Source organism: Heliangelus exortis, chromosome 21 (assembly GCF_036169615.1).
Source record: "Heliangelus exortis chromosome 21, bHelExo1.hap1, whole genome shotgun sequence".
Classification (NCBI taxonomy): domain Eukaryota; kingdom Metazoa; phylum Chordata; class Aves; order Apodiformes; family Trochilidae; genus Heliangelus; species Heliangelus exortis.
In genome coordinates this window covers 5,488,765-5,501,196 of record NC_092442.1, presented here as the reverse complement: position 1 = coordinate 5,501,196, position 12,432 = coordinate 5,488,765, and the positions used below count along the sequence as shown (strand labels likewise).

Here is a 12,432-nt window from a genome sequence, read left to right as displayed (position 1 = left end):
GCAAAACACGAGCACAGGCAGGTTTGGGAATTCTTGTTGCTTTAGAAGACAGAAGCAGCAAAGTTTGGGGAAACAAAACAGAGCCTTCTCTCACAAGCAGAAGTTTTAATTTTGCCTTCAAAGCTCGTGATGAGTTTTGATCTGATATTTTTGTGTAACACTGCACGCTCTGATGCGCAGAGCTGCAGCTCAAGCCAAAAAGCAGTATTTACCATCTTAACTCACAGAACCTTTCATCTCATCCCCAGTGAAAGAGCAGAGTGTCCCTGCCTCACCTCTCATTTCACGCCAGCAGAAACTCCCGGCTGCTCCTGCCAGCGAGCTCGGCTCCTTTCCTGCCGCTCTGCCTGGAGCCAGGCAAGTTTCCCAAGGACTCTCTTGTTCTCCACGCCCGTGGCACAGGCTGGCGGAGGGACCACCAAGCTCCCCATCCTTTTGGGCAGGTTCTGCTCCCTGCCAAGCCGTGTTCCCCCCTCTTCCCCAAACTGGGAGCGCCCCAAACTCAGCCCGGGCGGCTCCTCCCCCGGCGCAGGGTAAGGTTACACCTCTCGCTTCCCTACGCCTGTCAGCCAACAGCTGGACTTCTCTGGTTACATGTGTGCAACAGCCTAAAAAAAAAAAAAAAAAAAAAAAAAAAAAAAAAAACCAACACAACCCATCCAGGCCGGCTTACTCAGCAGATTATAAAAGAGTGATTTGCAAAATGCGGCTTTCTTCCAGATCAGCCCGTGCCGGTGTGTTTATGTGACCGAAGGTCTCAGCTGATCCTTTCTTTTCTGGTGCAGCCAAGAGGTTTGCAGCAACAGCCACGGCCAGTCCAAGTCCTGTAAGTCACTGGGAACGTTTTATTGCTCTCACTTTGGAAGGGGTTGGAATATCAGATCCAGAACACGGACCATCTTTTGCTAGCATAGAAAATTATTCTCTTCTGCTGGGGCTGTGCCTGTGCTGAACTGCGAGGTGCAGCAGCAGTGCGGTGCCTGGTTTAGAACAGCAGCATGAATGAATGATGCAATCATGCAGGGGGGAAGCATCATCGTTTTATTAGGCAAGAGAGAGAGTGTGTGTCAATGTTCATCAGGTTCCTTCTACCCCCTTTCAAGGACTTTTTAAAAAGTGCTTAAATAAATTCACTGTCAGGAATTGCTGTTCAGTCTATAGCTGCAAACAATTCATCTCTTGACTTGCATCCAGGCTGGGATTACTACTTTGGAACAGAATACCAGGAAGTGTGAAGCAAATTTAGTGAAGTTAAGGACTGAATTTTTCTGTTCTCACATGGAACAGAGTGAATGGGTTGAGCTTTAAAAGAATACTTGCAGGGATATAAAAACCAGTCACAATTTGCTTAAATATAACTAATCTGCTTTAATGTATCCCCTTTCCTCTAAAGCTTTCAGACTGTATTGCTAATACTGATAATTAAATCTCATCATAGAAAAGCTGTGTCACTGTATTAGTCCCATTTTACAGACACAGGAATAAAAACAATGAAATGTTTTTTTAACCTTAATACCATGGGAGTGTTCCTGTGAACATTATTACAAGCAGGATCACTGCTGTAGTGGGAGCAGGTCCTGTAAAGTTTCAAGAACTATTTTTTCCAAGTCCCTCACTCCAAGCATCAGTTTCCCTTCAGAGCCACAGGAAGTGTTTAAAGTGGTTGTGTTTCTGTTACTGGGTGCCCAATGCAATCTTGTTTGGCTGTGAGAATGTCTCTCCAAGTGTACTTCAGTGACATGCTCACATGGGAAAGTGAACCAGAAACACCAAAAACTGCAAACTAAGATATTCTGGAGTGATATGTTGCAAAAGATGTTTTAGGTAGTATTTCATTAAGATTCACTTAATTTTTAAATAGCAATAAATATGAACATAACGCTGTGGCAGCACTTCTGAAAGCTGAAATATGGTAACAAGTGAACTCTAATCACAACGAGGATTTTGAGATCTCCTCAAAATATACCAGTCCCTGAACACCTGTAGTTCTCAGTAACATTTACTTCTTTTGCATTAGACATAGCAGACTCTGCAGATGTTTCAATTTTTCACAGTGCAGCAAGTGTCCTTCTTTGAAGGGCCAGCAATCAGAAAAGATTTCAGTCGTTTTCTTTTGACATGTGGTTTTATATAATACCTGTGTGTGCTTCTCTGACTCCACCCTCTGTTATGAAACAGAACTACTTGTGGAAATTCCATGTTTTTTTCCATATTGCCTAATGAAGTACTTCATAGTATGGAGGCAAGGACATCTCATGGAAATTTCACATTTCCATTGTGATTTCCTTTTCCCTCCATCTTTATTTAAAGTTTCATCCTACCTTTCTCACTCTTCCCTTCTCTTGTCACTTCTTTGCCCATTGTTTCTTCTCTTCCCCACTTTCTTCATGTCACCTTTTTTCTATGGTATTTTATTCTCCAGCTTGATGAATTGTTTGCTCTTGGATGCCTTTCCAGCATGCAAAAAATAGGATAGGAATAGATTACTTACCTGAAATTCAGTGGCAGAATGACCAGAGATCTTCTACCCACATTTTTCATATGGAGACAGAACTCATTATTTCTGTGGGAATTTCTTTTTTCTTCCCATCTCATTAAAACATTGACTCCTGATGCTCTGTATTTCAGAGTAATCAATCCTTGCCAACTGTTGAGGCCTGTAGCACTCTGGAATTTAAAAATACTATTTCTTTACAATAGCTGTTAGAGATGTGTCCATAGAAAGGTTTTACAGAGCTTTAGTTTTTTTTTTTCCTCATGTTTCCAAGTGACACCTACCTGTGGACAAGCTGCTGTGTCTGCCCTTGTTTCCTACACAAAGTTACCAGGAGGTGAACTCCAGGCACCTTCCTGGTGGGTGACATGCCAGGATGGCCCAGTGAAAATTCTGAAGACAGGGGAAGGAACCAAACCTTTTCTCCTCCTTGAATTTCCCCCCATCTTGTTGCCCACTACTCCATCACTAATAGCCTTGCCTTATGCTCTCAGCTACATTTAGGGCTAGAAAATAAAATTCACATATTACTGACACTGGCATGTGACCATTTGGAATGGCATTCGCCAGCCTCTGGAGCTGATGGTGACCCCTGAAGCTCCGCCAAAAAAGGAAGAACCTTATTTCAGTCCAAGTGAACCACCTTTAACTCCTCAAATTTGCTTTTCCCAGGAGCAAGACTCCCTGCAATAGCTGAAGCTTCTTTCACAGGTTCTCCTCTTTGCTCCCCTAGGAGCTTCCCTACTTTACAGCCCATCACAAGTTCTCCAACATGTGTGATGATACTTCAGCCAAAACCAGGGCTGTGTTTTCCAGGATTCAATGCCCAGCTGTAGTAGAAAGTGGAAAGATGTTGGCAGCCCACAGGCCAAGGGAGATCAAGAACTACTCCCTTCCAACTTGTCATTCTTAGGCACTATAAACCACAGCTTGAAACATTTTTGGAGTTACTGCATGGAACAAAGAGAGGGACAGGGTTAATTCCAACCGTGACTCCACAATTGGGATCTGTAATTTTTCCTCTAACTTGTCTATTTCTATTTGTCCATCAAAGTGCAAAGTCCACCACAGCAGTGATCTCATCATCCTAAGGAGCTTCCAGAAAGGAAAGGACTATGGAAAATACGTTTACCAAAGAGATGAAATATTAATGTCTCTTATTCTCTGAACTGCATTTTCTAGCGATAACATTTTTTCTGAGAGCTTAAAATTTTGAAGAAATGCATCCAGGAGAATATTTCAGGTTCTCACCAAGGAATGGCGTCACAGTGTGCTGGTGACACCCAGTGACATTGCATGATGCTGTGGCAATGTTTCAGTGCAGCCTCAGGTTAACATGAGGCAATGGGGTAGCTTTGCTTAATAAGGAACCAGTGTTGGGACAGTGACGCAAATGTCACCCCACGGTGATGCAACAAGTTTGTCCAGTCGGGCAAATCTTTCAAATTGGCACCAAATCCGTGGCTGCTGGATTTTAGAATTTCCAGTAGCCTGGAAAAAATAAACCAACTGACATTTTAAAAATGTTAGTGGCTGTATTTTTCTTTAATTCTGCTGCACAAATGCATCTCGCCTGCCCGAAAGTCCAAGCCCTCCTGCTCAGGAAATCAAAATCTTCCACTGCAAATACCAATACAGTGCTGTGGAGCCAAGGTCAAGTCAAGGCTAACACAAAGTAAACTTAGAATTCACGTGTCACCTGTCTACCCATTGCCAAGTCTTAGCTCAGAACCAGCCTCTGCCAGAGGGAAGTTCTCATGGCCAAGGCCATTTAAGAAAAAGAGGTTTCTTTTATGTGCCATGCTGATAACTGTATTTCTTGTATGTACAGTGTAGTCTTTGTAGAAAAATATTAAAAAACCCATGCTGTTTGGACCAAGTAATTCTTCAGTGATACTTCTAAGGCTAGGCCAAAGTTTTTGCACCAAGAGCAGAGGCCTATCCAACTGTGGTTCAGTCCCTGTTTCTGCCCTTCCCAGAGGAGAATACTATAAAATTCTTTCCTGGAATATCCCCTTTTTACTGCATCCTCACTCACCTTTGCTTCCTGGCACCTGGAGGAGGTCGAGCCAGGCTCTGTCCTACCTTCCCACACCTAAAAAGAATGGACAGAATGAAAGTATGGGCTGGGGGACACCTGCTCTCCCATTCACACTCATACTTGCAAGGCAGATGAGCTCTGAGGAAGCTTTTTTATATCCTAATATTCACCATATGGTTATTAGTTATAGGAGAACAACCAAAGCTTCCTGTTCCATTAATTATTTAGCTGTGATTTCTCTGTGAGTGCCCAGAAGGCACCTCAGGAAGCAGCACTGGTGCTTACCATGTGTGATCCCTGGATGACTCCTGTCTGACAGGAGCTACACACCAGGATCAGTCAGCTCCTTTACTTCACCACAGCAAGCTACATAGTGATCACCTTCTCCATCTTTACTGGATGTCTTCTGTATCTGGGAGTGCAAAGTTTGTCCAAAAAGGGCAAAAAATAAAAATATAGTGGGAACTTGGGTGTATAAGACCCTTCACTATCAAAATTCACATGGTATGCAGGAGAAAAATAAATTAGTGAGAGGAAAACAAAAGATAGAGGTGTATAACACAATGAAGGGACTTAGTATGCTGTTTAATGGTATTTTTTCCCCTATCCTAGAAAAAGAACCTGCTACCCAGATCAATTAAACAAGATGTGTCCTGAGAAACAGTTATGAGATTAGAAGAGACAACCAAACAAAAACTTATACAAAAATTTGGGAAGTGAGACAGATAGGAAGCTGTTATTTCTGTCTAAATGTACATATTGGTAAAGTCCACACTGAATTCCCTTATGGGAGGGTGAAACACAAGATAATTAGGTAATAGTAAGAAAATACCTGATTAATGCCTCATGCTTCTGAGCTGCAGAAGAGGTGCTCAACGTTTTAAAGTGGATAGATATAAAGGAGGAAGAAAATAAGCTTGTGTCAGCCATTGTTATGGAAAAAAATGTGTCATGATGTGGTATCTTAACAGGTTAATTTAAGTTCTCAAAGCTGAAGGATTTTAATGGATTTTATGAAGGACTAATTCCCAGTGTTAATGGCCAAACCTGCAAATTCACAGATGATGATATTATTTAGATTCTATTAATCAGGACATAAAACCAGATTTAAACCATCATGATTTAGGGACAACTGCTCACTGATAGCTTTCAGACAGTTATGTCTACAATGATCAATGAAATCCTTAAGGGCTGGGTGTCTTTAACTATCTCCTGGAGCAACTAATTTGACCCAGTAGCCTGGGTCTGATGAGAAATTCAGATCCACTTGAGAAATGAGGGCAAGACAGAGAATTGCAAGTCCCACCCAGCACTTGGCAGTCTGATGGTTCAGCAAATGCCAAGTCTTACAACCTTGAACCCCACGTGAATATCAATGGGCTGAGCCTGCAGAGAGCAAATCAGGGACTGACCAAAGCTCCACTGCCCACCTGTAACGTAAATGGAACACCAGGAGGCAGCAATAGGGGAGAGCAAATCAGCAACGGGGCCAGACCTCCACCACCACTGACACTTTTTGATAAAAGCTGGCTACCAGGCTCTGCTTGGCCCTTCTCACAAGAACCAGACCCGCTGCACAAATGGCTCAAGACAAAGTGCAGTACTGCCACTCAGAGAGAGACTTTATCTTGTCCCCTCACAGTAAGAAGCTTCCTAAAAGGATGGCATCCCTCATGGAGATGAAAGAAATCTTCCGCAACGCCGACGCCGTGTGCTTTGATGTGGACAGTACAGTCATCAGGGAAGAAGGAATTGATGAACTGGCCAAGTTCTGTGGAGTTGGAGATGCAGTGGCAGAGATGTATGTATAGTTGCTGTTTACTTCATGGGAATGAGGATTTTAAAAAAGCCTGGATAAGGTCAGGCTGTGATAATGAAGTTATAATAGGGATCAGTGGAACTCTGTCACAGGAGTTACTAGTCCTAAAATCCTTTTAAACTCTTAAGTGGAATTAATGCAGAGTGAACTAACTCATTTCTTTGGGGATTGTGAAGCCACTCAACAGAACTATAGAGACATAAATTCTATAATGGAATATTCTTCGATAGACTAAGATCTGCCCTCATCATTAAACTTGGCTAAGATTCAGAGAACACCACCTGGGCTGCAGTTTAGGAATACTGGTCCCAGTGGCTCAGATGCAGAGGGAATGAAGCAGTTTTCCCTCACTGGTTCTCATAACAGCTCTGATCTGGGGAGATTCACCAGTGGCTGCTACCAGTCTCTGCAATGTCCCAGTCTTCTCCTTTACCACATAGATATGGTATAACCTAGAATATGGTATAACTTTGCTCCTTGTCATTCTTCTTTACCTAACTGTTTGTGGAGAAGCCTCAGCTTAAGTGTCACTGATTTGCTTTCCTTGGATCACAATTCAGGACCCGCAGAGCCATGGGTGGCACCGTGACATTCAAAGCAGCTTTAACAGCACGGCTGGGGCTCATACGTCCCTCCTATGAGCAAGTGCAGAAATTAATATCTGACAAACCCCCTCAGCTAACACCAGGAATAAGGTAAGAAGAAAGTTCAAATGAATCAGTGAAAGCCTTCCAAAATCACACGGCATAGATCAATGGAATTCTGTGACATTAGTGAAGCTGTCACTGAGCTGGTTCAGATTGCCTTCCTACTCCACTTCCATGCTGTTTGTGTACAGAGTTTTATCAGGAGTTTATAATGGCCTGAGTCCATGTCAAGTGGCTAAGTGTCTTTAAAAAAACCCTAGTATTAGGTGCTAACTGACATTTTGGCTGGCAAACTCAAGTTCTGACTTGAGTCAGATTAAGCAGGCATGAAAAATAATCTGTTCCATCACATCTGTTTTTTGACAGAGGATGGAATTGTGAGGAGATTTAATACCCACTATGAACAACTGGTTTGGTTTATTCTGCAATTGTATTGCTCTCTCCTACACTTCTGTGTGCAGTCATGACCCCAGACTCAGCTTAGGGGAGTTCAGAGCTACCCATTCGAGTGTAGTGAAGTCCCTAGAAAGTATTAAAAAATCATTAAGGGGAAATGTATATCTATGTGTGTATTCATTCATCTTTGGGTTTGGGATAACCTTTATCTATTTAAACTTTTTTTTCCCTACTCAAATTGTCTCAACCAATCCAAAATAATTTATTTTTGATAAATAAATCTGGCTATAGCTCCAAGACTAAAATACTTTTTCCACATACAGTAGTTTTAGGTAATATTGTGCTTGTATTTTCTCCTTGAAATGAATCACATTTCTGTGGAAGGCATAGCTACATTAACTACAAAGACCACATTGTTTCCTTGTTTAGGATCACATGATTTTCCTTTTCATTCCTTCCCTTTCTTCCTCCTTTTCTGTGTAGCCTGCTTTAAGCCTCCTCTTTGCTTTTCAGTATTTAGCATTTCTGCTGTTACTGCTACTACTTCTGCTCAGCACTGCTGCATGCAAATCCTCTGCTTCCAGAGCCAAGGAACGTAAAACTTTTTAACTGCTTCCAACCCCCACTGACATTAACTGGGTCTGAAAAAGTCTACTTCTTGGGATTGTTTTTCTGTAGCTGGTGCCCTCTTCTAAAGATGGCATCACTGCCTAGAAAACATTTGTGCTCTGCACACTTTTCAGTCCCCTTTTGTATTTTGGTGCAGTGGTTTTATCTCCCTACTTTTTTTCCCCCACATTATAATTTGTTTTCTTGCTGTGTTTTTACTTCAGAAAAAAATTTAAACTGGGTCTGCTCTCATTTGTTCAAGGAAACTCATGTTAACTGTATGAAAGAAAACATTTACAGGGAGTGCTTGTTTCTGAGCAACTAAAAACCTGCTTGTCTCTAATGTGATGGTTTTGCTCATCTCTTTTCAAGCAAGGTGTATGCACTAACTTGCAAGGGAGAGAAATAACAGCTTTGGGCAGCAGAGATGGATGGAGCTGGAAAGCAGCAAATCCTAACTAAATGCCCAGACTACTTGTTTAGGAAAGATGTATTTTAACTTCCTTGTAATCCCTGGATGCTGACAGGGACTCACTTTTGGTGATTGCTCTTTCTTCCCAGGGAGCTGGTGAGCAGGCTCCATCAACGAGGGGTTCAGGTCTTCCTGGTGTCTGGGGGTTTTCAGAGCATTGTGGAGCACGTGGCCTCCCAGCTGAACATTCCAACAGCAAACATCTATGCCAACAGACTGAAGTTTTACTTTAATGGTGAGATTCCCTCAAAGCCTCTCTTCTTTACTAATGAATGTCACCTTTTTTGGGGTCAAATTGTCATATATTGGGCTACAGATAGTTGTCCAGCCTACGTGACCTTTGTTGTTACGAAGCCAGCGAGCTCCAAGCTGGAAAATTTCAAGACCTTACAAAAAACATGAGTTCAGGTCATTTTCCAGCTATAGTTACTTTTTAATTGCAAGCTGTGTCAAAGGTAAAACAAGTACAGTTGCTGACAGCAGAGTTTCATTTTCCCTGGCTCCTTTAAGTTAAAAGAGTTCATTACACTTACCTGCTTTCAGAGGCAAACTTCAGTTTCAGGGACTTTGGGGTATGTATGGAGACTGATGTACAGTAGTAGAGCTGCTCTGCACTTTAAGCTGGTGTAATCAAGCAGAACTTGAGTTAGTGAGGTTGTTTCTTACTTGGTGTTCTTACACTCTCTCCATCATCCTGGATGCTGCTTTTGAAATGTTTACATCAGAATGACCAGATCAGAGTGACTGGGAATGGATTTGTAACACTACCCATACAGGGGTTTCTACTTTTGGCTTGGCATTTCAGCTCTCTGAATATATCCCCACTGAAGACTTAAGTCAAATGGTTGCTATGCTTATATTTTAATTACTTTTTTTGTATACTTGATATTGGGAGTCTTACAGGACTGCATGTAATTAGCAGTTTTTGGAAGTAAAGACCACAAGCATGCATCTTTCTTCAGTTTACAAGAAAATGTGCTATGTGGCTGACTTGTCCTTCCATTGTCTTCTAGGAGAATATGCAGGATTTGATGAAACACAACCAACAGCTGAGTCAGGGGGGAAAGGAAAGGTTATTACCCATCTGAAGGAACAATTCCACTTTAAGAAAGTAGTTATGATTGGAGATGGAGCTACAGATATGGAAGCCTGTCCTCCTGCTGTAAGTATTAAACAACAGGAATTCTAAATTTCTTCTGAGCAAATCCTCTGGGGAAAAAGGAAAAAGAAAAAAAAAATGGTTTGTATTCCTTATAAAACTTCAGGGAAATCTCTAGCACTTCCCACAGCCTAAGAGAGATCTGTGTAGGTGGTTTTCCTCCAAAAATCTTGCATCATGCAATGATTTTTCTCAGTTCAACCTCAGTAAGGGTGTCACTCTCTGAGCCAGGGTGCTGGCTGGGTGTAGCAGGACTGACAATCCTGTCTCAAACCAAGCTGGTACTGTCATGCCTGCCTTTCTCCTCCATCCCCACAGTGGTTACTTCTGTGCAACCCTCCCAAGGCTGCAGTTCTGAGCACTGATCAGTGGTGCTTGGCATGAGGGTCTGGCACAGATCTGGAGCACCTGATCCTGGCCTAGCAAGAGGGTTCATCTCACCTCACTGTACAGTGATGAAAGCTGTGAAGGTATCAGCCCTGACAGGGTGAAATAATTGACAGAAACAAAGCTTTTATGAATGGCCATTTCACAGAGGACAGATTTTAATTCTGTCTCCTCTTTAGCACCTTTCTCTACATAAAAGTACCCCAGGACTCCTCCTTCACCAGTGCTGGGGAACAGATATCCCAGTACATGGAAATGGAACAAACTCAGAGCTACTGCTGATTGGAATCAGGACAGTGGGTCCCTTACTATTAAATACACAGTATCAGCTCAGTATTGGCTGAATGCTTTCTACCCAAGGCAAAAAAAAGCAGTGGAAATTTTAAACACTGCACTTTCACTGCAGATGCTTTTCTAAGATGTAGAAATGATGATTGTTCCTGGTTAATTATTGAAGACATGGTTACTGTTTACCTTTGGTATCAAATGAGGTAAACACAGTAAAGATAATATAGGCATGATTGTGAGGTGCTTCATACATGTTAACTCATTCTTGAATAGAAAGGCCTTATGTGGCACCATATTTACACCAGATTTTCAGTAAAATCTCAAATCTGAACAATCTTGAAGTTAGGAGGCACTGAGACACAACTTTCCTACTGGAACAAAACTCTAATAACCAAAGTTAATGAAGTTCTTCTTAATAAATTTGAAAAATTAACAAGCAAAATAAAATAGGGGAAGAGGCAGGGAGCAATATAATAATTTTTAAAACCAATCTTAAAAGCAGACTTAATTGCTGAGAAGCCCCATTCTTTACACTGGACTGCAGTAATAAATAAGTGTGCTCATTCTTTCTGTTTTGCCAGGACTGCTTCATTGGATTTGGAGGAAACATAGTCAGAAAACAAGTGAAGGAGAAAGCTAAATGGTACATTACTCACTTTGATGAACTGCTAAAGGAACTGGAAGAGCGATAAATTATACCTTAAAGTAATATATTTAACAACTGTAAATCCATTATAAAATGCAATTAAACATATATTTGTTTGCAAAGTTGTGTTCTGGATTTTTTAAGGTAGGAAATTGTCAGTAAGTTAGCAATATCTTAATAGATTGGCCCCTGTAAATATGCTTATCTATTGTTTCAGAATTACTGAAGTTAATACCTCTACAAAAGATGATTAAGGGGGCCACAAACAGTAGGTTTGTCTGATCAATAATAATAATAATAAAAAATAGAGTCCAGAAGGTAAACAGTATGGTAAATACTTTCCATTCCAAACAATCTCAGAAACATTAATAAGTATCTCTGATTTCATTAATATATGGCTGGAAGGTAATTCATCAACTTTATAAAAAACAAAAAGTTCTACTGAATAAGAAAATACTGTGAAACTAATCTAGACTCTTCCTCAAGAGTGGATCAACCACCCTTAAACTCTACTGATTCTCCTCCATCCCACCACACATTTCAAAGAGGAAGAGAAACAAGTGATGTGCCTCCCTCCAATCTCCACAAGATAGTCACGAGTTGCCACAACTTGCTCTAGATCTCTGTAAATTAATAAGATAAAATCAAGGTGCAGTGAGAGAGCTCCTGTCCAACTGTTTAAACAGCACCAATAATTAAAACAAACACTGGATTTTTCCACTTTGCAACAGCATCAGAGAGCACACAGGGGAAAGAGGCACTGACACAACCCCCGAGTGATGAATGGCAGCTCTCAGTGCTGAGACCATCTCATCTGATGGTTTTGGTAGAAAGGCAATAATTGTTTGAAGTTACAACAGGATTTAAATACTAGAAAAGTAGAAGGGTTTAAAACAAATCCAGAAAAGAACTTCTGATTGCTTTGTAGAGAAAAAAACAAGAAATGAGTATCTGTATACAGTTTTTAAAGCTTCACAAAAGCCAGGACAGACAATAGTTACCAGGCTGCTCACCAGAACTCTTCTGGGAGAGTACTAAAGATGATCTCTTTCAAATTCTTGCTGAGAAAAATCTCAGACAGCTCCAAGGGCAGCTCATGTACAATCATGCTTTTGTTTACCCAAGACTGCATAGTAGAACAAGTTTCGACTCTTTCTGCTCTCATTCTGTGTGTTTCTCTGCAGTTCTACAGTTAGGAAGCTCAAGTGTTTGCTGCTTTATTTCATTAAAAGACCATTAAAAAAAATATCTACCCTCCAGCTGATCAGCTATAGCTACAGACCCTGATCCTACAAGCACTGTGTCATGCTTTGCTTCAAGAATTTGTAACTTCACTGATGCTGAAGTCAGAAGACTGTGCAGGAGGCTCTGTGCCACAGAGATGTTAACATTCACAGAAGTATCTTCTGCCAGTCTGACTGCTATGGAAACGTGGCATCATGCCAATGATTTCACAACAGCTCTTTAGGTCTGA

At 41.3% G+C, this 12,432-nt stretch overlaps 1 protein-coding gene across 2 annotated transcripts; it reads left to right on the top strand.

The window, feature by feature from the left end:
- Nucleotides 1-251: 251 nt before the first annotated feature.
- On the top strand, nucleotides 252-11,080 carry PSPH (phosphoserine phosphatase). 2 transcript variants are annotated; one of them, XM_071765586.1, is made up of 7 exons: nucleotides 252-357; nucleotides 721-826; nucleotides 6,178-6,336; nucleotides 6,915-7,049; nucleotides 8,568-8,713; nucleotides 9,492-9,640; nucleotides 10,894-11,080. In XM_071765586.1, exons 3-7 carry the CDS (start codon nucleotides 6,197-6,199, stop codon nucleotides 11,002-11,004), a joined length of 681 nt encoding a protein of 226 aa, XP_071621687.1. In that variant the 5' UTR covers nucleotides 252-357; nucleotides 721-826; nucleotides 6,178-6,196; the 3' UTR covers nucleotides 11,005-11,080. The 2 variants fall into 2 exon arrangements, with proteins under 2 accessions (XP_071621687.1, XP_071621686.1); XM_071765585.1 differs by lacking the exons at nucleotides 252-357; nucleotides 721-826 and having other exon boundaries at nucleotides 5,934-6,336.
- Nucleotides 11,081-12,432: the final 1,352 nt, after the last annotated feature.